The 24,810-nt window shown below is 44.5% G+C and overlaps 1 protein-coding gene across 1 annotated transcript in view; it reads left to right on the top strand.

The window, feature by feature from the left end:
• Positions 1-24,810, top strand: part of LOC143930712 (glutathione S-transferase omega-1-like) — a 49,526-nt gene that overhangs the window by 17,551 nt on the left and 7,165 nt on the right. Inside the window, exons 2-4 of the mRNA XM_077455249.1 lie at positions 1,922-2,030; positions 8,162-8,384; positions 9,860-9,958. Coding sequence (XP_077311375.1) covers positions 1,922-2,030; positions 8,162-8,384; positions 9,860-9,958 — 431 coding nt within the window. The remainder of the gene's footprint in view (positions 1-1,921; positions 2,031-8,161; positions 8,385-9,859; positions 9,959-24,810) is intronic.

Here is a 24,810-nt window from a genome sequence, read left to right as displayed (position 1 = left end):
TGGTCCAGGATTCTCCCTGAAGTGCATCACTATGCCAGGCTTGATTGGTCACTGGATGTGCTCCTGCTGCATGTGGGGAGTGAATTATTGGGCTCCAGGCCTCCTGGGAATTGTGCAGGGATATCAAATATGATTTAGTGTTTGCGGTCCCTGTTCCCAGGCACCATTGTGGTGTGGTTGGATATGGTGGCGAGGATGTCCTAGCATTTAGCAGTGTCCATGGAGAGGGTCCAGTGTCCATGGAGACATAAAAGTGAATAAGGCGGTAGCAAAGTTCTTTGTCCTTAACGGAGGTTTGGCGATCCATCACCAGGACTTGGAGAAGGAACCGTGGCTGTTCTTGAGGGGTTGGGGTTCATTTGAGTGCAGTGGAGATAGATCTTTGGGCCTGCAAGACGGTATTCAGCGAGCCCTGCGGGTGTGGTGGGCCACCCAGGTGTAAGATTTCACGCTTTGCATATATGGCAGAGGTCGTAGGGTTTTTGAAGGCGAGGATGGTTAGGGCCGGTTCACACTGCGAGCCGCGGCGAAGCGTCTCCGACTTCCTCGCCGCGACTTGCAGGGGGGGTCAGCGGCGACTTGCAGAGGACTTCTGCATAGAAGTCAATGCAAGTCGCCCCCGAAGTCACCCCGAAGTAGTACAGGAACCTTTTTTCTGAGTCGGAGCGACTCGAGTCGCTCCTCTCAGAACGGTTCCATAGCACTGTATGGGGGCGACTTGCGGGAGCGAGGCGAGGCGAGCCGTGTCGCCTCGCCTCGCGTCGCAGTGTGAACCGGCCCTTAAGTTCTTTGATAATTGATTCATAGTAACTTATTCATTCACATGTTATGTGTTTTTCTGCATGAGTATTTATTGATGTGTTTGAGTTTTTTACACAATCCTTTGTGAATTGAGTAATATGGCAGCATACATAATTTTTTTTAACACTATTTTTATAATATTGATAACCTTACTACTTTGAGCACAGACTAATTGAATTTATACAAATAAATAAAATTAGCATATCATTCAACGTATGTATCTAGTTGGATGGCAGGGACATTTATGGATGGACATACCAGGAGGCATATTTTTTTTAATACCCCCTTAGATCACTGGATAGGGGTAAAGTGTGAGATCACATTCAGTTTGATAAATATAAATTGGCTAATGGGGGAGCTACCATTTTCTTACCTATAAGATAACAGGGTGTATTGCATAGTAAATGCATAACACTAATTAGACATGTACTGTAGCCAGTATTGAGGCTGCTATACAGGGTTATTACAAATTAAATTTGTAGAACACTCTGAAATAGTTGGTATTGCATCAAACAGATGTCTGAGTGATTGGAGAGGTGGAACAAGCATAAAGTCAAATGAACATAAGGGTATACGCATAGGTGTGACTACAGATGGATATATATTAACATTGGTGAGTTTAAGAGGGTAAGCGTAAGACCTATAATATTGCAACCTATAGATCAATCTCTTCTTTTTGAAATATCAGGTTGAAATCTCCTCTTAGCAAGAGTTTCAACAGGTATATACTCTTAACTTGCATGCCTTCCAAACTGCCTTTCTGAAATTGTGCAGTGTCTTGCTAGGAGCATGTGTTCCCTTATATGTATGCTAAGCTGGTGTTTTTTTGTTTTCCCTACATATAGTTTCCGACGGAAACAGGTCGGCATATAGACAACCTGGCACAGTTGATAAGTTTCTTCATCTGGAATTGCTCCCCCCTCCCCATGGCATCGTCATAACCTGTATGGTTATACTGTCATGTTCCCTATGAAAAAGTATACCATTTTGGATTGACTACTGTTTGTAAAAAGATCTCTAAAGTGGTAGTGATGTGAACAGTTCATAGTTCTCTCATATGTCCTGGGTAACTTGTCTACTTCTTGAAAGTGATCAGTCATTTATTTATTTTTTTGTTTAGGCAGTGACGCCCCAGGGCCAGTGCCACAAGGATTGATTAGACTATACAGCATGAGATTCTGCCCCTTTGCCCAGAGAGCAAGACTCGTCCTACTCGCCAAAGGAATCAAGTAAGGAAATGAATTGCACACCATCTGGTGACTGAAATGTTTGTTATAGGCTTTCAAGGATCTATGTATTTAAATTTCTTATTGTACAATTTTACTTTTCAAAAAATGTTTTTACTAAATACAGGTAACTAGACGTGGTGAATGTCAACTGAGCTTTATAAATTAGGTAAAACTCTATTCACTTAGCAAGTAAGAAAATACTTTTAATTTCTATTCCATATGATTCAATGTAAACGGTTTCAACTTTTTTTGCTTTAATTGGATCCTAATATTTGTGCCTCCTGGTATCAATTGGGACTCGACATCCCCCATAATATAAATACTAGGCTGAAATATTGAGATGGGGATTTTTTTTTCAGGTGTCACACCGTTTGCTATATGAATTTACGACAGGTAGAAAATACAATTCTATTTACTACTTTAAAAAAATCTGTTTTTTAGAAAAAAAGGGGGTTACTGTTCTCTTAAATAGTACCCACGGTCTTGTAAACTGTTTTAGTTCCATACATTCTCCCCTTACTATTTACAATTAAATGGAACATTGTGATGTAAAGGTCACAGATGTGCATCAATAATTGTAAACTGGTGTCTGCTTGTTTCTCAGATCCTCAGTTGTATAAACCTATTCTTAGAACCCACAATATTACATTGTTCGTCATACCTAAATTACAACAAATGCAATAAAATCTGTAGTGGAATGTGCATGTGTAGTATCTCGTGCATACACTGACGGCAGAATATAAAAATTCTATTCAGTTACTCAAAAGAAGTGAAATAGATTTCTTTTTTTTTTCCAAAACATAATTACAAAGGTATGTAGCTACAGGCTTGTGGATACCTGTCGACGTGATATTAAAGGCATATACTGTGTGTGGCATCAACCTGGTAGGGTGTCTCTTGTAGTGGCAATTGTAGCGGCTAACTAGCTGCTCGATTGCTATTACAAGCAGCGGGCGGGGACGTTCCCCCCCCCCCCCTTCCTGCTGACTTCCGTAGATTGCTCGGGCACTCCATTACACTGGGAGACCCAAGCTACCAGCCGGCAAGTCCACCAGCTAGTCTGAGACGCATACAAAGACAGGACTATGGTAATCCAGTAGTAATAACATGACATCACTGTCGATTTACTCAGATGTCAATGGCACCATTTTCGGAAAATCAAAGGTATTCAAAAACACTGATCTTGGTGTTTTGCATGCTTTCAAGGTAAGAGGAGGGATTTGGGATCTTAGACCCCCCTCATATGCCAGCATGCAAAGGCGAAAGTGCATGTCGGTCCTGCATGCTAACAGTGATGTCCCACACGTGCGTTATCACCGCACATGTCAGGCTATTGGCAGTAATTCTAGCACTAGCCCACCTTTGTTATATAAAAAAAGTTATACTTCCCTGCTCTGTGCAATGGTTTTGCACAGATCATCCTGATCCTCCACTTCTTAGGTCTGCCCCTTCTGTCCTCTTCCTTCTGCAGAGTACCCCATAGCAAGCAGCTTGCTATAGGGGGCACCCAAGCAGGCTTTTTCCCAAGCTGCTGTTCTGTGTCAATTCACATATGGAGTCCTGCTCTCTGTATCGGTTCACTGCCTGTGATTGACAGTCAATGAGGTGGAAGAGAGCCGCTGCTGTAATCCCCATCGCTGGATCGTGATGGGGCTCGGGTAAGTATTAGGAGGGGCTGGGGGCACACAAGTGTGTGTTTTTTGTTTTTTTTTGTTTTTTTTCTGTCCTTTTAATAGAATTCATGAAAGTAAAAACATTGAGCTTTTACAACCACTTTAAACTTTTCTTAATCAGCATGTACTGTCCTCTATTTGGGACCAAATCCCTCTGTCTCTTGTGCATCCTCAGTTGTCCCTTTTTTTTTTTTTTTTTTTTTTTTTTTGTTCTGATGTGTATATCTCTATACAAAATGTACACTTTTACTAACAAGTGTTGTGCTGCGCTGAAATTTTTGCCTTTCCTCCTATATTGGCTTTTCACCATAACAAAAGCATTAATACAAAGGAAAAAAAACTGAGGTAAAAAAATGCATTTGTGTGGTTTGGTCATTAGTTTTTTTTCTCATATTAGATCTTTGTGGTCAGTGTAACTGGGGCACGGATGTGTCCTTTGACTACATACTGTGTGCTAAAAGGTAGTCTTGGTTATTTCAGAAAACTGGGAAGTATCTTAAAGGCCAAGTTAATCTTTTAGAGCATGTTGCATCCATAATTCAGACGTAACCTGCTCCAGGCTTGCCTCAGATCCTTCTCTCCCTGTGACAGCAGGTGGGAGATCTTCTCCCCCTGCACCCACTGTCACATTTTGATAATGGCATGGATCGCTGCACACAGGGCTGCGCCATTCATTCATAACGATCTGTGAAAGCGAAGACCACATACTGTTGGCTGACTGCTTGTAGTTCTGAATGGACTGTAAGGGCACTGGTGAGCACTCTAATAGTTTATTCACAAGACCTGCAGCTTGTAAACAGTCAGCCCGTATCATAGATATTGGCTGAAAGCTGCAATATTTGTGTGCAGGATCCTGACTTTGCACCCTCGATCCACTAACCATGAGTTCAATGCTTTGCAGGCTCCTGAGGGGAAAAAATAATGCTTTTTTTTTTTTTCCTGCACAAATGCGTGCATTTATTTTTTTATCCCTGAGGGCTTGTTCATGCCACAAAAATGCACTCCAGGATGCGTTTCTACATGCATGTTAACTTTTTTATATATTTTTTTTCTGCCTTTTTATTTCACTGTACTGGGGTCCGGTGCTTTTTTTTTTTTTGATGCGTTCCAGTGCATTCTTGATGTTTTACCATGTTCCACTACAGGAAAATTAAGCATGTTCTACTTTTATTTTTTGTAACTGAAAAGTTTTTGGAATTGACCACACTGGTGTGAACTATGCCATTGGAAACCAAATGAGCTACTTTCCATGCATCTTTAATGTACTGGCCCTGAATCAGTATGGCCTTGGTGTAACAATTAGAAACTGAAAATAATTTATTTGGCAGATAAATAGTTTACATATACTGTACATGCTTCAACCATACAGTATATTTACCTATTTTGCTATCATTTTTTAACCACTTCAGCCCCGGACCAATAAACACCCTAAGGACCAGAGGTCTTTTTACAATTTTGCACTGCTTTAACTGGTAATTGCGCGGTCATGCAATATTGCATCCAAACGAAATTTGCTTCCTTTTCTTCCCACAAATAGAGATTTCTTTTGATGGTATTTGATTGCCTCTGCGATTTTTTTTTTTTTTTTTTTTTTTTTTTTTTTTTTCTTTCTTTTTTTTTTTTTTTTTTTTTTTTTTTTTTTTTGGGTGATATAAATGGAAAGACCGAAAATCTTGAGGAAAAAATGATATTTTCTACTATTTGTTATAAGAAAAATCGAATAAACTCAATTTTAGTTATACATTTAGGGCAAAATTTATTCAGCCACATGTCTTTAGTAAAAAAAAAAGTCAATAAGCGTATATTTATTGGTTTGCGCAAAAGTTATAGCGTCTACAAACTAGAGTACATTTTCTGGAATTTACACAGCTTTTAATTTACGACTGCCTATCTCATTTCTTGAGGTGCTAAAATGGCAGGGCAGTACAACCCCCCCCCCCCCCCACAAATGACCCCATTTTGGAAAGTAGACACCCCAAGGAAGTTGTGGAGACGCATATTGAGCCCATTGAATATATATATATTTTTTTGTCCCAAGTGATTGAATAATGACACAAAAAAAAAAAAGTTTACGAAAAGTTGTCACTAAATGATATATTGCTCACACATGCCATAGTTGTATGTGGAATTGCACACCAAAATATATTCTGCTACTTCTCCCGAGTATGGGGATACCACATATGTGGGACTTTTTGGGAGTCTAGCCGCGTACGGCACCCCGAAATCCAATCACTGCCTTCAGGATTTCTAAGGGTGCAAATTTTTGATTTCACTCCTCACTACCTATCACAGTTTCGAAGGCCATAAAATGCCAAAATAGCACAAAAGCCCCCCAAATGACCCCATTTTGGAAAGTAGACACCCCAAGCTATTTACTGAGAGGCATGTTGAGTCCATGAAATATTTTATATTTTGCCACAAGTTGCAGGAATTAAAAAAAATTTTTTTTTTGCACAAAGTTGTCACTAAATGATATATTGCTCACACATGCTATGGGCATAAGTCAAATTACACCCCAAAATTCTGCTGCTTCTCCCGAGTACGGGGATACCACATGTGGGGGACTTTTTGGGAGCCTAGCCACGTACGGGACCCCGAAAACCAAGCACTGCCTTCCGGATTTAAATATAAAATGCTACCAAAAAAAACTTAGCGATCGCAGGGATCAGGCCTGACTCTGCGATCGCTGCAATTATGTGTTTAGTGTTTTGTAAGTGACAGTGATCGATCGATACTGCACTTGGGTGGGCTGGGCGGAGGGGCAAAACGCAGGTGCTAGCAAGTATCTGGGCTGATCCCGCTAACAATGCGTTTTTTTTTTTTTTTTTTGGAACCCTAAACTGCTGGGGACGCTAGTATAGATCTGATCAGATCAGATATTGATCTGTTCAGATTCTATACCATTACGGAGGTTTATGCTTTGCGTGTGGGTGTTAGCGGTACTGGCACTAACCTAGCACTGCCTGACGCAGTGAGACGCAGACCCTGACCCTAAAACTTAATTGATATCACCCGTCGGGTGATCAGGGGGTTAAACCTTTATTGGGTAATAAATGGTGGGTGCCCTGATGCTATAAAAGGCAAACTAACCAGAGTCACCCGTAACACTTATACGGTGATCACTGGTGAAAGGGTTAACTAGGGGCAATCGGGGGGTTCAAATTTTTATTAGGTAGTATATGGGGGGTCCCTGGCGCTATATAAAAACCTGACGGGGAACCTAAATAACTAACTGGCTAACCAGCGTCACCAGTGACACTTATACTGTGATCGCTGGTGAAAGGGTTAACTAGGGGCAATCAGGGGGTTAAAACCATTATTGGGTAGTATATTGGGGTACTTGGCGTTATAAAAACCTGGCGGTGAACCTAAAAAAATAACTAGCTACCTAGTGACACTAGCGACATTAATGCAGCGATCAGAAAAATGATCGCTTAGTGACACTGGCAAAAGGGGGTGAAAGGGTTAACTCGGGGCAATCAGGGGGTTAAATCTTTATTGGGGGGTGATAGTGTTAGGTCCAGGGTAGCCCCCTAACTGCCCTGACAGTTTTTACTTTTACAACTGACACTGAATGCAGTGATCAGTAAATAAATGATGACTGCAATCAGTGACATTGTGACTGGGGGGGGGGGGGGGGGGGAGATCGGGGGGGGTTTGTGTGCCTGTGTGTACCTACATGTCAGTGTAGTGTTGGTGCACACTTACTTTTTGTCTTCTCCTCGTAGTCCAGTCAAAAAGACCGCCCCGAGGAGAATGACATCACTTCCTCCTTCCTGTGTATACAATACACAGTGGGAGGAAGCTTCTCATTGGCCAGGAGCGATCGAGAGGGGATGGCCAGAAACTAACGGCCATCCCCTCATCACGGATCGCTCCTGCAGCGAACCGGACCGCCGTATCCAGCGGGAGGGGGTCCGTTTGGACCCCCCCACCTGCTGGAAGGCAGGCACGTACATGTACGTGCTTGTGCCTGCCTGTGCCATTGTAATGACGTACATTGGCAATACGGCGGTCCTTAAGTGGTTAATATTGGTCAGCTTGTACATTAAAGTGTTCTTAGCACTTGGTACAAATGCATTTCCTTCATGAAAGATAGATATATCTATAGATATAGATATTAAACATTTTTGCTTGGATCTTCCAGCATGAGAAGCAAAAGTATTGTTCACTATTCTGTGTTTAAGGCATCTCATTTATGAGTAGGATGCCAACACATTGCAACATAAATCCCCCCCCCCCCCCCCTTCTGGAATTTTGGTGCATCTCTAGGAAAAATTGCACTAGCGTGAACAGGGTTGACTGGTTGAAGTATAGGGCAACTAAGTGTGTGTGTGTGTGTGTGTGTGTGTGTGGTTTGCTAATGGAATAGTTGAACCATCCTGACCATGTGTGCTGGGCAAAGCTGCATGTGGCAAATGGCACACCAGTTTGACATTTTTTTTTCTCGTGTTATAGGCATGAAGTGGTGAACATTAATTTGAAGAACAAACCGGACTGGTTTTTTGAGAAGAGCCCTCTGGGTCTGGTACCTTCACTTGAGACATCTGATGGGAAGATCATCTATGAATCACCAATTGTTTGTGAATACCTGGATGATGCTTTTCCTGGGGCAAAGCTGCTTCCATCTGACCCTTATGAAAAAGCAGAACAGAAGATGTTGCTGGAAACTTTCTCTGCAGTATGTATGAGAACTGTGTTCTTTGGTGGGTGGTGGAAAGGTGCATATGAAGGTTCAAGCCTCTTTAGACCAGTTATCGCCAAGTTGCTGCCCTGCAGCATTTAACTTGACTGATCCTCAAGGCACAATTCTTCCCTGTGACGCTAACTATGGAGTGCTACTCCTCCCTCTGACACCAGCAATTGGGTGCTATTCTTTGCATTGACAACTATGATACGAAGAAAGGGAGAATTATTCCTCCCTCTGATACCAACGATGGGGCATGGATTATATACATGCTTAACCCCAGGGCACTTTACTCACCCTGGCCATAGTCTGCCTCAACCCCCCCCCCCCCCAAGTCTTAAGGACAATGAACTGGACCTTTGTTTAACCTATTCAAGGAACTCTGCCTTGGATTGAAGTTCCTGATAATCTGCTGGATATCTTGGTTATCCCAGCAAGCTGAAAGTAAGGAAGGTGGAGGTGGTGTCCCTTACAGCCTAGTTAGGTTCCAGCTTTCATTTTCAGCTTTTCACTTTTTTGCAACCAACTCTTTGCCATAATTCCAACAACATATACTCTTTCCTGCCTTTTTATTTACATTTTCCAAGGAGTAAGACTGATTTGATGCAAAATACTTTCATGTGAATGCTTTTTTCCAGCATTTAAAACAAAATAGACTGCGCTAAAATCCAATTGCAGTGGAGAAGAATTCATATAATGCCCAACGTAAAAGCGTTCTATGATATTTAGTTACTATGGGAAACGCAAAAAAAAAAAGCAACAATTTCTGGGAAAATTGTGTGAAGTGTTCTTGCCTCCACCTACAGTAGTCTACAACTGGAGTGGGCGGAGTAACTGGGTGGAATGGCTTGAGTAACTGTGTGGTTGGAGTAACACTGAAAAGTGTTAAAGCTTAATATATTAAAAAGTCTAAATGGTAGTAAAACATTCCCATCATTAACTGAAAGAGCTGAACATTTTTCAAAAAACATTTTTTTTTTCCGGGATATTTATTATAGCAACAAGTATTGCTTTTTTATTTTTTAAATTGTCACTTTATTTTTTATTTTGCTCCTTCATCCAAAGTAGTGGTGCTGTAATACAGGAGGTGTTAGTGGCTAGATTACAATGTGAAAATGGCCTAAATTAAAATGGTAAGCTGCAATATGATCTTTTTAATAGCGCTTTAAGTGTAAAGCTCATTGATGTTACTATAGCTGAATAGGTATAGGGAGGTAAACGGAATAAAACCATGGCTGTAGACAGTGGTGTAGCTGCATCGGAGCGGTTCCTAGAGTAAACTTTTTTAGGAAGACTTTCTCCCCATCCATTCACTACCATCCAGTATTATGCTGCTGTCATGTGATGCCAAGAAGAATCGTACAGGGGAAACGTCAAACACAATTTTTTTTTTTTTTTATTTTTTTTTTTTTTATTGCTAACCTTTATTGAACATGATGCTATAAACATATTTTTTTATTTTTTTTCAGATCACACCTATATTTTACAAGATCTTGCTGGCATCAAAAAACGACGTGGCAACTGAAATAAAATCACAGTTCTTTGAAAAGTTCAAAAAGTTGGAAGAGGTAAGATTTCTCAGATTGCTTAACCACTACAGCCCCGGACCAATAAACACCTTAAGGACCAGAGGTCTTTTTACAATTTCGCGCTGCTTTAACTGGTAATTGCGCGGTCATGCAATATTGCACCCAAACGAAATTTGCGTCCTTTTCTTCCCACAAATAGAGCTTTCTTTTGATGGTATTTGATTGCCTCTGCGATTTTTATTTTTTGCGATATAAATGGAAAAAGAGCGAAAATTTTGAGAAAAAATTATATTTTCTTTTTGTTATAAGAAAAATCGAATAAACTAAATTTTAGTCATACATTGAGGGCAAAATGTATTCAGCCACATGTCTTTAGTAAAAAAAAATGTCAATAAGCGTATATTTTTTGGTTTGCGCAAAAGTTATAGCGTCTACAAACTAGAGTACATTTTCTGGAATTTACACAGCTTTTAATTTGACTGCCTATCTCATTTCTTGAGGTGCTAAAATGGCAGGGCAGTATGACCCCATTTTGGAAAGTAGACAACCCAAGGAAATTGCTGATGGTTATGTTGAGCCCATTGAATATTTATATTTTTTGTCCTAAGGGATTGAATGACAAAAAATAAAAATATATATTTTTTTTTTTTTTACAAAAAGTTGTCACTAAATTATATATTGCTCACACATGCCATGGTTATATGTGGAATTGCACCCCAAAATACATTTTGCTGCTTCTCCTGAGTACGGGGATACCACATGTGTGGGACTTTTTGGGAGCCTAGCTGCGTACGGGGCCCCAAAAACCAATCGCCACCTTCTGGATTTCTAAGGGCGCAAATTTTTGATTTCACGCCTCACTACCTATTACAGTTTCGAAGGCCATAAAATGCCAAAATGGCACAAAACCCCCCCCCAAAATACCCCATTTTGGAAAGTAGACACCCCAAGCTACAGTGGCGTGAAAAAGTGTTTGCCCCCTTCCTCATTTCCTGTTCCTTTGCATGTTTGTCACACTTAAGTGTTTCGGAACATCAAACCAATTTAAACAATAGTCAAGGACAACACAAGTAAACACAAAATGCAATTTGTAAATGAAGGTGTTTATTATTAAAGGTGAAAAAAAATCCAAACCATCATGGCCCTGTGTGAAAAAGTGATTGCCCCCTAAACCTAATAACTGGTTGGGCCACCCTTAGCAGCAACAACTGCAACCAAGCGTTTGCGATAACGTGCAATGAGGCTTTTACAGCGTCCTGGAGGAATTTTGGCCCACTCATCTTTGCAGAATTGTCCTAATTCAGTTACATTAGAGGGTTTTCGAGCATGAACGGCCTTTTTAAGGTCATACCACAACATCTCAATAGGATTCAGGTCAGGACTTTGGCTAGGCCACTCCAAAGTCTTCATTTTGTTTTTCTTCAGCCATTCGGTGGTGGACTTGCTGGTGTGTTTAGGATCATTGTCCTGCTGCAGAACCCAAGTTTGTTTCAGCTTGAGTACAGGAACAGACTGTCGGACATTCTCCTTCAGGATCTCTTGGTAGACAGCAGAATTCATAGTTCCTTTTATAATGGCAAGTCTTCCAGGTCCTGAAGCAGCAAAACAGCCCCAGACCATCACACTACCACCACCATATTTTACTGTTGGTATAATGTTCTTTTTATGAAATGCAGTGTTCCTTCTACGCCAGATATACTTGGACACACACCTTCCAAAGAGTTCCACTTTTGTCTCATTGGTCCACAGAATGTTGTCCCAAAAGTCTTGGGGATCATCAAGATGTGTTGTGGAGAAATTGAGACGAGCTTTGATGTTCTTTTTGCTCAGCAGTGGTTTTCTCCTTGGAACTCTGCCATGAAGGCCATTTTTGCCCAGTCTTTTCCTGATGGTGGAGGCATGAACGCTGAACCTTAACTGAGGCAAGTGAGGCCTGCAGTTCCTTGGACGTTGTTGTGGGGTCTTTTGTGACCTCTTGGATGAGTCGTCGCTGCGCTCTTGGGGTAATTTTGGGCGGCCGGCCACTCCTGGGAAGGTTCACCACTGTTCCATGTCTTCGCCATTTGTGGATAATGGCTCTCACTGTGGTTCGCTGGATTCCCAAAGCTTTGGAAATGGCTTTATAACCCTTTCCAGACTGATAGATCTCAATTACTTTCTTTCTCAATTGTTCCTGAATTTCTTTGGGTCTCGGCATGATGTGTAGCTTTTAAGGATCTTCTGGTGGACCTTACTGTGTCAAGCAGCTCCTATTTAAGTGATGCCTTGATTGTGAACAGGTGTGGCAATAATCAGGCCTGGGTGTGGCTAGATAAATTGAACTCAGGTGTGGACAACCACAGTTATAGTATGTTTTAACAAGGGGGGCAATCACTTTTTCACACAGGGCCATGATGGTTTGGATTTTTTTTCACCTTTAATAATAAACACCTTCATTTACAAATTGCATTTTGTGTTTACTTGTGTTGTCCTTGACTATTGTTTAAATTGGTTTGATGTTCCGAAACACTTAAGTGTGACAAACATGCAAAGGAACAGGGAATGAGGAAGGGGGCAAACACTTTTTCACACCACTGTATTTGCTGAGAGTCATGTTTGAACGAAAAAGAGATTGATCGGTGGGTATGCCCACCATTAGAATACCTCCCTTCATCCACCCACTTCTAATGATGGACATACATGCACCATTTATATATGCCGAAGCATGGGGGCATCCTCCCGCAAAAAAGTTATGCCGCGTACACACGGTCAAACTTTATGTATCGTGGCAGCAAACGCTGTTGCTGTCAAGATAAATAAATCCACGCTGCAGCTAAATGGCGTACCTGAAAACATGAAAAATGGTTAACAATAAAACACAGTAAACAGTGAGGGGGAAGGAAGGAGGGGGAGGGAGGGAGAGGTTTTTTTTACACTTTTTTTGAACTGTAACATTTCGGGTCTCTCAAAATGCGATGGCATCTTGGGAGACTCTGTGTTAGTGTGCCTAGCCTGTGAAATGCTGTACCCTACGCTAATACTTCACTAGTGTGTGGTAGCGTTCAAAACACTCACCAAGGTAAAGACCAGGATTGCCAGGACAGCGTGGACAATAACAACGGGTGTCACGCCTAAATACGCGCTTGGTACAGACACATCTTTTTTGGGGGGCTCGTTGGGTAGGGGTACTGGGGATGGCATAAGCATAATGCCTCTCATGCAGCCGGCTTACTGCATTTGGATGGGAATGGTGAGGTGCAGAACTGTCTGGATACAGAAGCTCTGTGACAACCTCTCTTTGGAAGAAAAGAGAGGTTAATGTCCCGCCTGAAGTTTTGTATAGCACAAAAGCATTCAGCAAAGCCAATTGAAATAAGTAAGCAGACACTTTTTTGTACCAGCGTCTGGCCTTACGGGAAGCTAGATACGGCGCCAACAACTGGTCATTGAGGTCCATCCCTCCCATATTTTTGTTATATTCATGGACACAGAGGGGTTTCTCCACAATACCAGTCGCCGTAGATATTTGGACCGTCGTGTCTGCATGAAGGGAGGTAAGAACGAAAACATTCTTATTATCCCTCCACTTCATAGCGAGCAAATTATTACACCGATGGCAGGCTCTCTCCCCCAGCCTAAGACGGGAATCTACAAAATTAGGTCGCACTGTGCCACATGCTCCAATCTGATTATCAAACAAGTGACTAAACAGTGGCACGCTGGTGTAATAATTGTCCACGTACAAGTGGTACCCCTTTCCGAATAAGGGTGACACCAATTTCCACACTATCTTGCCAGCGCTTCCTATGTAGTCAGGGCAGTTCTCCGGCTCTACGTAACTATCTTTACCCTCATAAACCATAAAGCTCCATGCATAGCCTGTGGCCCTGTCACAGCACTTATAGAGCTTGACCCCGTATCTGGTACGCTTGTTGGGAATGTACTGTTTGAATGACAAGCGACCAGTAAATTTAATCAGGTACTCATCAACGCAGACAACTTTTTGGGGAGTAAACAAGTCTGCAAAACATTGGTTGAAGTGGTTTGAGGGGCCGAATTTTGTAGAGCCGATCGTATTCAGGGTCTCCACGATGACGACAAAGTTCATTGTCACTGAAGTGCATGAACCGCAAGATCTGCTCGTATAGTTTCCTGGACATGGAGTTAGAGAACACGGGCATGTGGTCAGTCGGATGCGTGGACCAATAAGCCCGCAACGTCATGAATTTGTGTGCCCATGTTGAGGGAAAGGCCCAGAAAGGTCTTAAATTCGGAAACCGTAACTGGTTTCCAATCTCTGGCAAGAGACGGCAACTGGGGATTAGCGGCGATGTGTTGACCAGCATATAAATTGGTTTGGTCCACAATAGATCTATAGAGATCTTCCGTGAAATACAGAGAATAAAAATCAAGTGGCGTAAAATCATCTGTGTCCACCTGAATACCGGGTTGGGCAGTGAATGGGGGAAGTACTGGTGCTGCAGAAGTGGTGGGCACCCAATCAGGATTGGCGAATTCTGCAGGAAGGGCACTATGGGAACGACGGGCCTGTCTTCGTCTTCTTGGTGGCAGCGGGACACTACTTGTGCTTGCCACCTCGCCAGCTTGAACTGCACTTATGGGACTCGCCACATCACCACGTGATACTGCAGTGCTGGATGTATGCCCAGGGTGTACTAGGCCGCTGGTGCTTGCCAGTTCACCAAAAGGATGAGCGGCGCTAGTACTGGCTCTATACTCCATACGAGGGACTTGCGGTTCCTGCACCTCAACAACATCAGAAGATCGAGGTCGGGTAAGCCTGACGTTAGCAGGGACCTCTTCTTCGTCGTCAGAGCTATCTGACATGGAGGCGTTGTCCTCTACAGGTTCGTATTCTGAGCCTGAATCTGACAGATCGGTGTCTTCCTCTTCACTATCTGTCATGCTCAGAAATGTGTAGGCCTCTTCACTAGTGTACCTTCGCTTTGCCATTTTGGGCTCTAAATTTAGGGGTACAGTAGTGACTCACAGGTAAAAAAGCACCTAGCCTGTCAGCGACTGTATAAAACGCTACAAACAAAAACTGTTAGCGATCGCAGGGATCAAGCCTGACTCTGCGAACGCTGCAGTTATGTGTGTTGTGTTTTGTAAGTGACAGTGATCGATCGATACTGCACTTGGGTGGGCTGGGCTGGGCAGAGGGGCAAAACGCAGGTGCTAGCAGGTATCTGGATTGATCCTGCTAACAATGCGTTTTTTTAGAACCCTAAATTGCTGGGCACGCTAGTATAGATCTGATCAGATCAGATATTGATCTGTTCGGATACTATACCACTAAGGGAGGTGTATGCTTTGCGCGTGGGTGTTAGCGGTACTGGCACTAACCTAGCACTGCCTGGGGCGACGCAGACCCATTCTGACCCTAAAACCAAATTTATATCACCCGCCGGGTGATCAGGGGGTTAAACCTTTATTAGGTAATAAATGGCGGGTGCCCTGATGCTATAAAAAGCGAACTACCTAACCAGCATCACCCGTAACACTTATACGGTGATCACTGGTGAAAGGGTTAACTAAGGGCAATCAGGGGGTTAAAACCTTTATTGGGTATTTATTTATATGGGGGTACCTGAAGCTTTATAAAAACCTGACGGGGAACCTAAATAACTAAATAACTAACTGGCTAACCAGCGTCACCAGTGACACTTATACAGCGATCGCTGGTGAAAGGGTTAACTCTAGGGGCAATCAAGGGGTTAAAACCTTTATTAGGTTATATATCGGGGTACCTAACGCTATAAAAACCTGGCGTTGAACCTAAAAAAAAACTAGCTTCCTAGCGGGACCAGTGACACTAATGCAGCAATCAGAAAAACGATCGCTTAGTGACACTGGTAAAAGGGGGTGAAAGGGTTAACTGGGAGGGCAATCAAGGGGTTAAACCTTTATTAGGGGGGGTAGGGGGATACCCTGGACCTAAAGGGGCCTAACACTAGCTGCCCTGACACTTTTTACAGTCACAACTGACACTAAATGCAGTGATCAGTAAATAAACACTGCAATTAGTGACACTGTGACTGGGGGGGCGGGGGGCGATCGGGGGGGGTGATCGGGGGGTCACTGGGGTGAAATGTGTGCCTATGTGTCAGTGGACTGTTGGTGCACTTACTTGTATGTCTTCACTCCGCGCTGTCCGGTCAAAAAGACCGCCACGAGGAGTGTGACATCACTTCCTCCTCCTGTGTTTACATTTTCACAGGGGAGGAAGTTCGTCACTGGCCAGGAGGGATCGAGAGGGGGTGGCCAGAAACCAACGGCCATCCCCTCATCACGGATCGCTCCTGCAGCGAACCGGACCGCCGTATCCAGCGGGAGGGGGTCCAATCTGACCCCCCCACCCGCTGGAAGGCAGGCACGTACATGTACGTGCTTGTGCCATTGTGATGACGTACAATGGCAATACGGCGGTCCTTAAGTGGTTAATATGGGGGGGGGTGACCCCACTTGCCATACTGCACATTATAACAAGTGCATAGGTGTGCGCAGGGAACGTGCAGTGCCACGTCCCCTTTGCTGCTGCGTGGGATGTTTCAGGATGGGAGAGCAGGGGAAAGGGCTAATCAATGTTCACTGGACCCTTCCTTTTCTAAATGAGCACAGTGAACACACTCGCCCACTGTTCATTCACAAACTGAAGCATTTAGTTTAATATGCTTAAGTGTGTTTGCGCAAAAGGAGTTTTGGCTGCACCCCAAAGCTCAGTCACCCCTTTCAGTCCTTACTGCCTGTCTGGAGGAGATAAAGGAGTGGCTGGAACAACATTTTTTGCAATTGAATAGTTACAAAACTGAGTTTATCATGATTGGTATGTCTCAACAGATTAAATCATTGATAACCAGTGTTGCCTTTTCTGGTTCCAAAATTCCAGTCTCATCCACAGTTACTAATTTTGGTGTCAAAATGGATTCTCAACTCCCCTATGAAGCACATATAAATCATGTATGTAAGAATTATTTTTACCATCTTCGTAATAACTCTAAACTTCGTCCTATTCTTTCCTTTTCTGATGCTGAAAGGTTGGTTCATGCCTTTGTCTCCTCTAGGCTGGATTATTGCAACGCACTTATTGGGATTCCGAGAGTCTGCAGAGGTTACAGTATATTCAAAACTCTGCAGCGAGGATCCTAATGAGAGTGCGGAAGCATGAGCATATTACTCCGATTCCTAAATCTCTTCATTGGCTCCCGATTTCTGCTAGGATTGAGTATAAGGTCTCTCTTCTTACCCATCAATGCGTATATGTACATGCTCCACCTTATCTTAAGGAACTTCTTAAATTTTGCAATCTATCTCGTTCCCTTCGCTCAACTAATTTGAATTGTCTAGAGATTCCAAAAACTAGATTGAAGACAATGGGAGATAGGGCTTTCTGTGCTGTGGCCCAACTTCTGTGGAATGCTTTGCTCGATAGTTTGAGGGTTTATCAGTCTACTGAAAAGTCTTAATCCTTTTATAAAAGTATCTTTTTAGTTAATGGTTTTTGATTTATTTGCTTGTTTTGATTGTAACAATGTAACACTTTGGTATCTTTTGATGGAAATTGCGTTATAAATAAAATGTATTAGTATTATTACTATTGCAATAGGCTGCATACACATAACTATCACACATTAACATATGTTTGTTTATGTTTCATACATCATGGGGCACAGAGTTGAGCTAATATTAATTTACTTACTGGGTTTAAACCATCTCTAGGTGAATGGACACTAGGACAGTCTTAGACAGGAAGTGATCCCCTATATAACCCCTCCCATACAGGAAGTACATCGTGTGTGTTTTTTTTTTTTTTTTTTTTTTTTTGTTTAACCAGTGTCTGCAAGGTGGATGGGCACATTTGAGCTCTGAGCCTAGTCTGGGAGCATGAAGACTTGTGTCATATGCGAATACAGCCACGCCTGTTTGCCAGGACTTTGTACGCATGCGTAGAATGTCTCGGCGCACAGCCAGCTTATTTAAGCTGTGTATGCCAATCGTCATGCAGTGTTTTCAGAATGCAGCTGTAGGACACAGAGCAGACTCGTGTGAGTCACCAGGTGTTGCTTGGCAGGCTAAGGTTCTTAGCAGAATTGTTGCATAGGAGCTTGGTGAGCCCTATTAAAGGGTCTCCCTTCTGAGGTGTGATACTACACCCAGGTAATCCCTTTTTGTGGCTTGTAATGTCTTTAAAAAAGAGCAGCATGACTAACACTACAGGGAAGGGCTCACCTATGTTATCAGTAGCTCCTGACAAACCTAGTCGTATTCCCTAGTGTTGTATCCCCTGAAATACCAGAGGCTTCCAGGCAACCTGAGCTGCTGCACCTATCTGGTATTGTGCCCAGTCAATGCTGTTGCTTCACCTTTTTTATTACCAAGGATGAACTGTCCTCAGCCCTAGCTGGGTTAGCGCATAGGATTGCTGGCATGATTGCCTCCATCCCGCAGGATGCCAAGAAGCTTAAGAAGCTTGACAGATTACCCCCCCCCCCCCTCCCCCTCCTATGTTGTAGCAGGAATAGGCTGAGGATGGGGAGGAGCTCAGGACTCTGCGGAGGGCCTGGCACATGAGTTTGCTTCTGGACAAGAAGATATCCAGTTTGTGTCTGCCTCTGTTGCAGAAACTTTTGCTTCAGACTCTTAACAAAATGGTTCATTCTGCCTTTAACCACTTACAGACCGGACCATTTTGCGATTCGGCACTGCATCGCTTTAACTGACAATTGCACGGTCGTGCGACGTGGCTCCCAAACAAAATAGACAACGTTTTTTTTTCACACAAATAGAGCTTTCTTTTGGTGGTATTTGATCACCCCTGCGGTTTTCATTTTTTGCGCTATAAACAAAAATAGCGCAACAATTTTGAAAAACGCATTTTTTACTTTTTGTTATAATAAATATCCCCCAAAAATATATATAAAAAAATTTTCCCTCAGTTTAGGCCGATAAGTATTCTCCGCTGAAGTGCAGCCCCCCTCCTTCCTCCACTGGGCCATTTAAAAAGCGCAACTTTGTCCTCAAAAGGGGAGAATAGGAAGGGGTCATCAGGGCTGGCGCCATCTTGCTTCTGCGTGCATGGTGGCATTGGTAGTGTGAATACCAGTGCATTCTCCATAGGCAGGCCATATTTAATCATCACCTAATGGGCTCTAGGGTCCCGAGAAGCTGTGGAGGCAGAATGGGGGGCCCTGAAGAGTGGTCAGGTCTGCAAGATCAGGTAAGGATGTGTGCGGTGTGGACGGAGCTCACATCCCGGTTTTTGGCCACGCCCCTGTACTTGATCCTTCCCCACAACTGGGTCGTATTATGACCTGTTCCATCCTTTGCCAAAAGTGATGTCAGCCTTTTATTTAAATTAGTTCGGAAGAGACGGCCTTCCTTGGATGTTGACATTTATTTGTCTAGATCTGTGGAGATGCAAGGATCTGACTCTTTTTTTTTTTTTTTTTTTTTTTTTTATTTTTTTACCAAAAGGACCCAAGAAGGGGCAGAGAGCTTCCATTGCCAATTGGGTCAGTTGGTCATTCAGGCCTATCGTCTGAAACGTACTTGCGTACTCGAAGGAATTGTACTGATGACATAATCTTTAAACAAGAGGCAAATATTTTAAGAGCACGCCTACATGCAAGGGGAATATTCAAATACTGGACTCCAAAAAAAAGCCTACAAGAGTATGTGCCAGAACTTGCAATGATATACTCTACAATCCCTCAACCAAAAAAAAATCTAAGCCTATCTCAATCATCACAAGATTTTCCAACCAACACATAGCAATCAAAAAGGTTGTGATGAAATACTGGCACATGCTGACCATGGATCCTGCCATTGGCATATAACAAATACTAGCTGCCTAATATGTCAGTTATACATTGTCTAACATCTTAAAGCAAATCTAGAAAGTCTGTGCCCTGTGGAGAAAGTTGGCCACAGAAGTAGCTATTACATTTTAGGAAACTTGCTGCATAATCTTTGCTGGAGCTGACCATATCGGAGAAAGATGGGGACATGTTCCTGCTGCGCCACATGGCCTCCAGGGTCCCTCTTCTTGCAGTAGGCTGGTAGTCCTGGCGACTCTTACCTAGGTTTACCTCTATTGCAAGTACCTCATGGAGATTGGTGCATGTGCAATGGATCTGCGGTTGCACTGTGACTGTACCATATAATCTCTACATTTGGGAATTGTCAAATGAGATTACTACATTTCAGACTTTTTATTTTTTTTCCTTTTAAAGTTATCCAAACAATTTAATTTTCAGTTTCCTCCTTTAACTAAAACTTCCTACAGAGCTGTTTAAATAGGTACTGCTATGACTTGTCCTGCTCTGTATGGAAAGTTAAACTTGAGCTATTGAGCTCTGTACGCTAGCTTTTCTGTTTGGAAAAGGAAAGTATAGCATGGATAAATAAAGCATAAAATGCCAATTAAAAATGCCTGACTAAAAATAGAATGTATAGTTCTAAAATGTTTTATTGCAATAAATAGAAAAACATAATGTTCTTAAATCTGACAATGCAAAAAAGTTAAATCCTCTATACAGTATTTTTCTTTCAGTATAGGTCAATATTTATATGTAGTGATGGACGAACTTCCGACGGGACGTTTCGCGAACGCGAAACGCGAACGGACACAAACGTTCGCGAAAACGACCGTTCGCCGCGGGCTCCATTGACTTCAATGGGAGGCGAATTTCGCAAACCTTTAGGTCGAATTTGCGGCCACGGGGTAATTATTAGGGGGTAGCACGTAGTCCCACCACCTGGACAATAGCATAATACATGTATGAGGTGAATTTGGGATCGATAACTACAAGCATTTTTTTTTTATTTGGGAAATTGTTCTGACAATTCAGGACTATGGAGCTAATGAAGGCAATGGAGGAGAGGGAAGGTCAGGGACCAGGGTAGGCAAACAAGAGGGTGCAGGAGATACAGAGCACTGACAGCAGCACCGTAATACAGAGCACTGACATCAGCACCGTGACATACAGCGCTGACAGCAGCTCCGTGACATACAGCGCTGACAGCAGCTCCGTGACATACAGCGCTGACAGCAGCTCCGTGACATACAGCGCTGACAGCAGCTCCGTGACATACAGCGCTGACAGCAGCTCCGTGACATACAGCGCTGACAGCAGCACCGTGACATACAGCGCTGACAGCAGCTCCGTGACATACAGCGCTGACAGCAGCTCCGTGACATACAGCGCTGACAGCAGCTCCGTGACATACAGCACTGACAGCAGCTCCGTGACATACAGCGCTGACAGCAGCTCCGTGACATACAGCGCTGACAGCAGCACCGTGACATACAGCGCTGACAGCAGCTCCGTGACATACAGCGCTGACAGCAGCTCCGTGACATACAGCGCTGACAGCAGCTCCGTGACATACAGCGCTGACAGCAGCTCCGTGACATACAGCGCTGACAGCAGCTCCGTGACATACAGCGCTGACAGCAGCTCCGTGACATACAGCGCTGACAGCAGCTCCGTGACATACAGCGCTGACAGCAGCTCCGTGACATACAGCGCTGACAGCAGCTCCGTGACATACAGCGCTGACAGCAGCTCCGTGACATACAGCGCTGACAGCAGCACCGTAAGCAGCCCCAGGAGGAAGTCAGCACAGCACAGGGATGGTGTGATCCCCTCATAATAAGAACCCCCAGGAGGAAGTCAGCACAGCACAGGGATGGTGGGAGCCCCTCATAATAAGAACACCCAGGAGGAAGTCAGCACAGCACAGGGATGGTGGGAACCCCTCATAATAAGCAGCCCCAGTAGAAATATGACACCGCTCAACCTCTTCAAAGAGGAGGGTAGGGGCATATAGTACGGTGTGCTTTTTTGGGTCAGGGAAGTGAGCCAAATGAATTAAGAAGGTCTGTGTGCTTGATTCCAAAAATTGTTTATAGACATATACATGGTCTACTGATCACATGTGTTGAATTCCTCCGAGATCCATGCCTCATTCATTTTTAGAAATGTGAGGTAGTTAACACTGTGGTGAGCTAGGCGAGTACGCTTATCGGTCACAATCCCCCCTGCTGCGCTGAACGTCCTTTCGGACAGGACACTGGATGAGGGGCAAGCCAACAGTTCGATTGCAAATTGGGCAAGCTCTGGCCAGAGGTCAAGCCTGCCCACCCAGTAGTCTAGGGGTTCATCACTCCTCAGAGCGTCCACATCGGCCGTTAACCCAATGTAGTCGGACACCTGACGGTCTAGGCGTTCCCTGATGCTGGATCCGGATGACACCTGTCGATGGGTCGGCTGAAAGAATGACCTCATATCCGAAGTCACCAACACATCTTCAAACCGGCCTCTTCTTGCAGGCGCTGTTGGATTGGTACCCGCAAATCCTTCTCTGGGAGTGGGAATTGCTCCTCTGCCAGCGCACGCAAAAGCAGAATGCAGCATTTCTCGAAGCAAGGCCTGGAAGTGCTGCATTCTGACAGCCCTCTGCGACGGCGGTAACATTTCCGCCATTTTGTGTTTGTACCGGGGGTCTAAGTACGTTGCCACCCAGTACTGGTCCTTGACCCTCATGCTTTTTATACGGGGGTCCCTATTAAAACACTGGAGCATGAAGGCCCCCATTTGCACTAAAGTGGAAGCGGTGTGGTGGCCTGGCTCCTGCTCATCATCCAGGATAATGTCGTCCTCTTCATTCTCCTCTCCCCATCCTCGCACAACAGGGATCCCAGAAAGGTTTAAAGCATGCTCTTCTTGCTCCTGCTCATCCGCCCCGGCACCATCCTCCTCTGACTCCTCATCAGACTCCTGTTGTTGACTTGTCTCAGATAGAGTAGCCCCCCCTGGGAATTCATCCAGCATTGCGACTTCCTCATCTTCCCGCTCCTGCTCCTCCACAGCCTGATCAATGACACGACGCAATGCACGCTCCAGAAAGAAGGCATAAGGTACCATGTCACTGATGGCGCCATGGCTGCGACTGACCAGTTTGGTGATCTCCTCAAATGGCCGCAGAAGTCTGCATGTGTCGCGCATGAGCAGCCACTGGCGCGGTGAAAAAAAACCCAGCTCCCCAGAACCGTTTCTTTCGCAGAGTTCATACAGGTAGACGTTAACTGCACGTTTCTGCTGGAGCAGCCTATCAAGCATATAGAAGGTTGAGTTCCATCGCGTCGGGCAATCGCAAATAAGACGTCTGACCGGCAGATGGTGTCGCCGCTGAATGTCAGCAAGGCGAGCCATGGCCGTGTAAGATCTTCTGAAATGGGCCGAGATTTTCCTTGCCTGCCGCAAGATGTCCTGGACCCCAGGGTATTTGACAAGGAATCGCTGCACGACCAAGTTTAAGACGTGTGCCATGCACGGCACGTGCGTGATTTTGCCCTGTTTCAATGCGCTAAGCAGATTGGCACCGTTGTCACACACCACTTTACCAACTGTCAAATTGAGCGGTGTTAGCCACTCATCTGCCTGTGAACGCAAAGCTGAAAGGAGTGCCGGGCCAGTGTGGCTCTTTGCTTCCAGGCACAACAGACGCAGCACGGCATGGCAACGTCTCACCTGGCATGTGGAATAGGTTCTGGGGAGCTTGGGCGGTGCAGTGGAAGAGACGCTAGCAGCGGAAAAGGAGGAGGCAGCTGAGGAGGAGAGGGAGGAGGATGGAGTAGGAGGAGGAGAAGAAGAGTCAGGCCTGCATGCAATCCGTGGCGGTAAAACCAAATCTACACGGGTGCCACGGGTTACATGCTTGACGGCCGTCAGAAGGTTCACCCAGTGGGCAGTAAAACTGATATACCTTCCCTGCCCGTGTTTGCTAGACCACGTGTCTGTGGTCAGATGTATCTTGGCACCGACACTGTGTGCCAGAGATACATTCACTTGCCGCTGAACATGGCCATATAGCTCTGGGATGCCCTTCTCTGAGAAATACTTCCTTCCTGGGACCTTCCATTGTGGTGTTCCAATGGCCACAAATTTGCGAAAGGCCTCCGAGTCCACCAGTTTATATGGCAGTAGTTGGCGGGCTATGAGTTCTGACAAGCCAGCCGCCAACCGTTGGGCAAGAGGGTTATCCGGCGTCATCATTTTTTTACGCTCAAACATTAGGCCCACGGAAGCCTGCCTTTTTGCAGAAAAATGTGAGCTTGGCGTGATGGAAGGTGGAGTGGAGGACAATTGTGAGGAGAGAGGAGAAGGAGAAGTAGAAGACGAGGCTGGACGGTGAGAGCCTGCAGTGTGGCTTTGTGTGTTCCGTTGCTCCCACTGGGCTCGGTGATGGCTGCTCATGTGCCTTCTTAAGGCGGTCGTCCCTAGGTGAGTATTGGGCTTACCGCGACTAACGCGTTGACTGCAAAGATTGCAGATGGCAACGCTATTGTCAGCAGCGGACACGTTAAAAAAAGCCCACACTGCGGAGCCATGTGCCGGTGTCCTGGGAGCGCCAGATGTGACCGTACATGGTCGATGACTCGCTCCTGATACATTTGCAGTCTGCTTTGTCCCTGCTGTGCAATGTAAGTCATTGCTGCTTCTCCTCCCTATCTGCTGGTCCATATCTCCCTCTGAACTCCCCTCCTCTTCCTCTCTTGTGGGCACCCACGTGACATCACTAGACACGTCATCATCAACGTCACCTTCCCCACCGCTATAAGTAGAGTAGGCAGCAACACCGGGGACCAACCTCCTCCTTGGGCTGATCTGGGTACTGGCGTCAGACTGCTGAGTAGCGCTTGTTGCTACCTCCTCTTCCTGATCCAATACCAAGAGTGGCTGCGCATCAGAAATGTCCTCTTGATATGGATCGGAAAATAATTCCAGTGACTCAAGCGGAAGGTATGTGGTGGTGGTGGTGGTGGTCGTGTTGTTGGTGGTAGTGTCTTTGGGGGTGCACATAGCAGAGAGTGAAGAAGAGGGTGC

Source organism: Lithobates pipiens, unplaced genomic scaffold, assembly GCF_037356315.1.
Source record: "Lithobates pipiens isolate NorthernLeopardFrog02 unplaced genomic scaffold, aLitPip1_a1.2 Scaffold_25, whole genome shotgun sequence".
Classification (NCBI taxonomy): Eukaryota; Metazoa; Chordata; class Amphibia; order Anura; family Ranidae; genus Lithobates; species Lithobates pipiens.
Note: the sequence above shows the minus strand (reverse complement) of the source record. Positions and strands in the feature narration are given on the sequence as shown.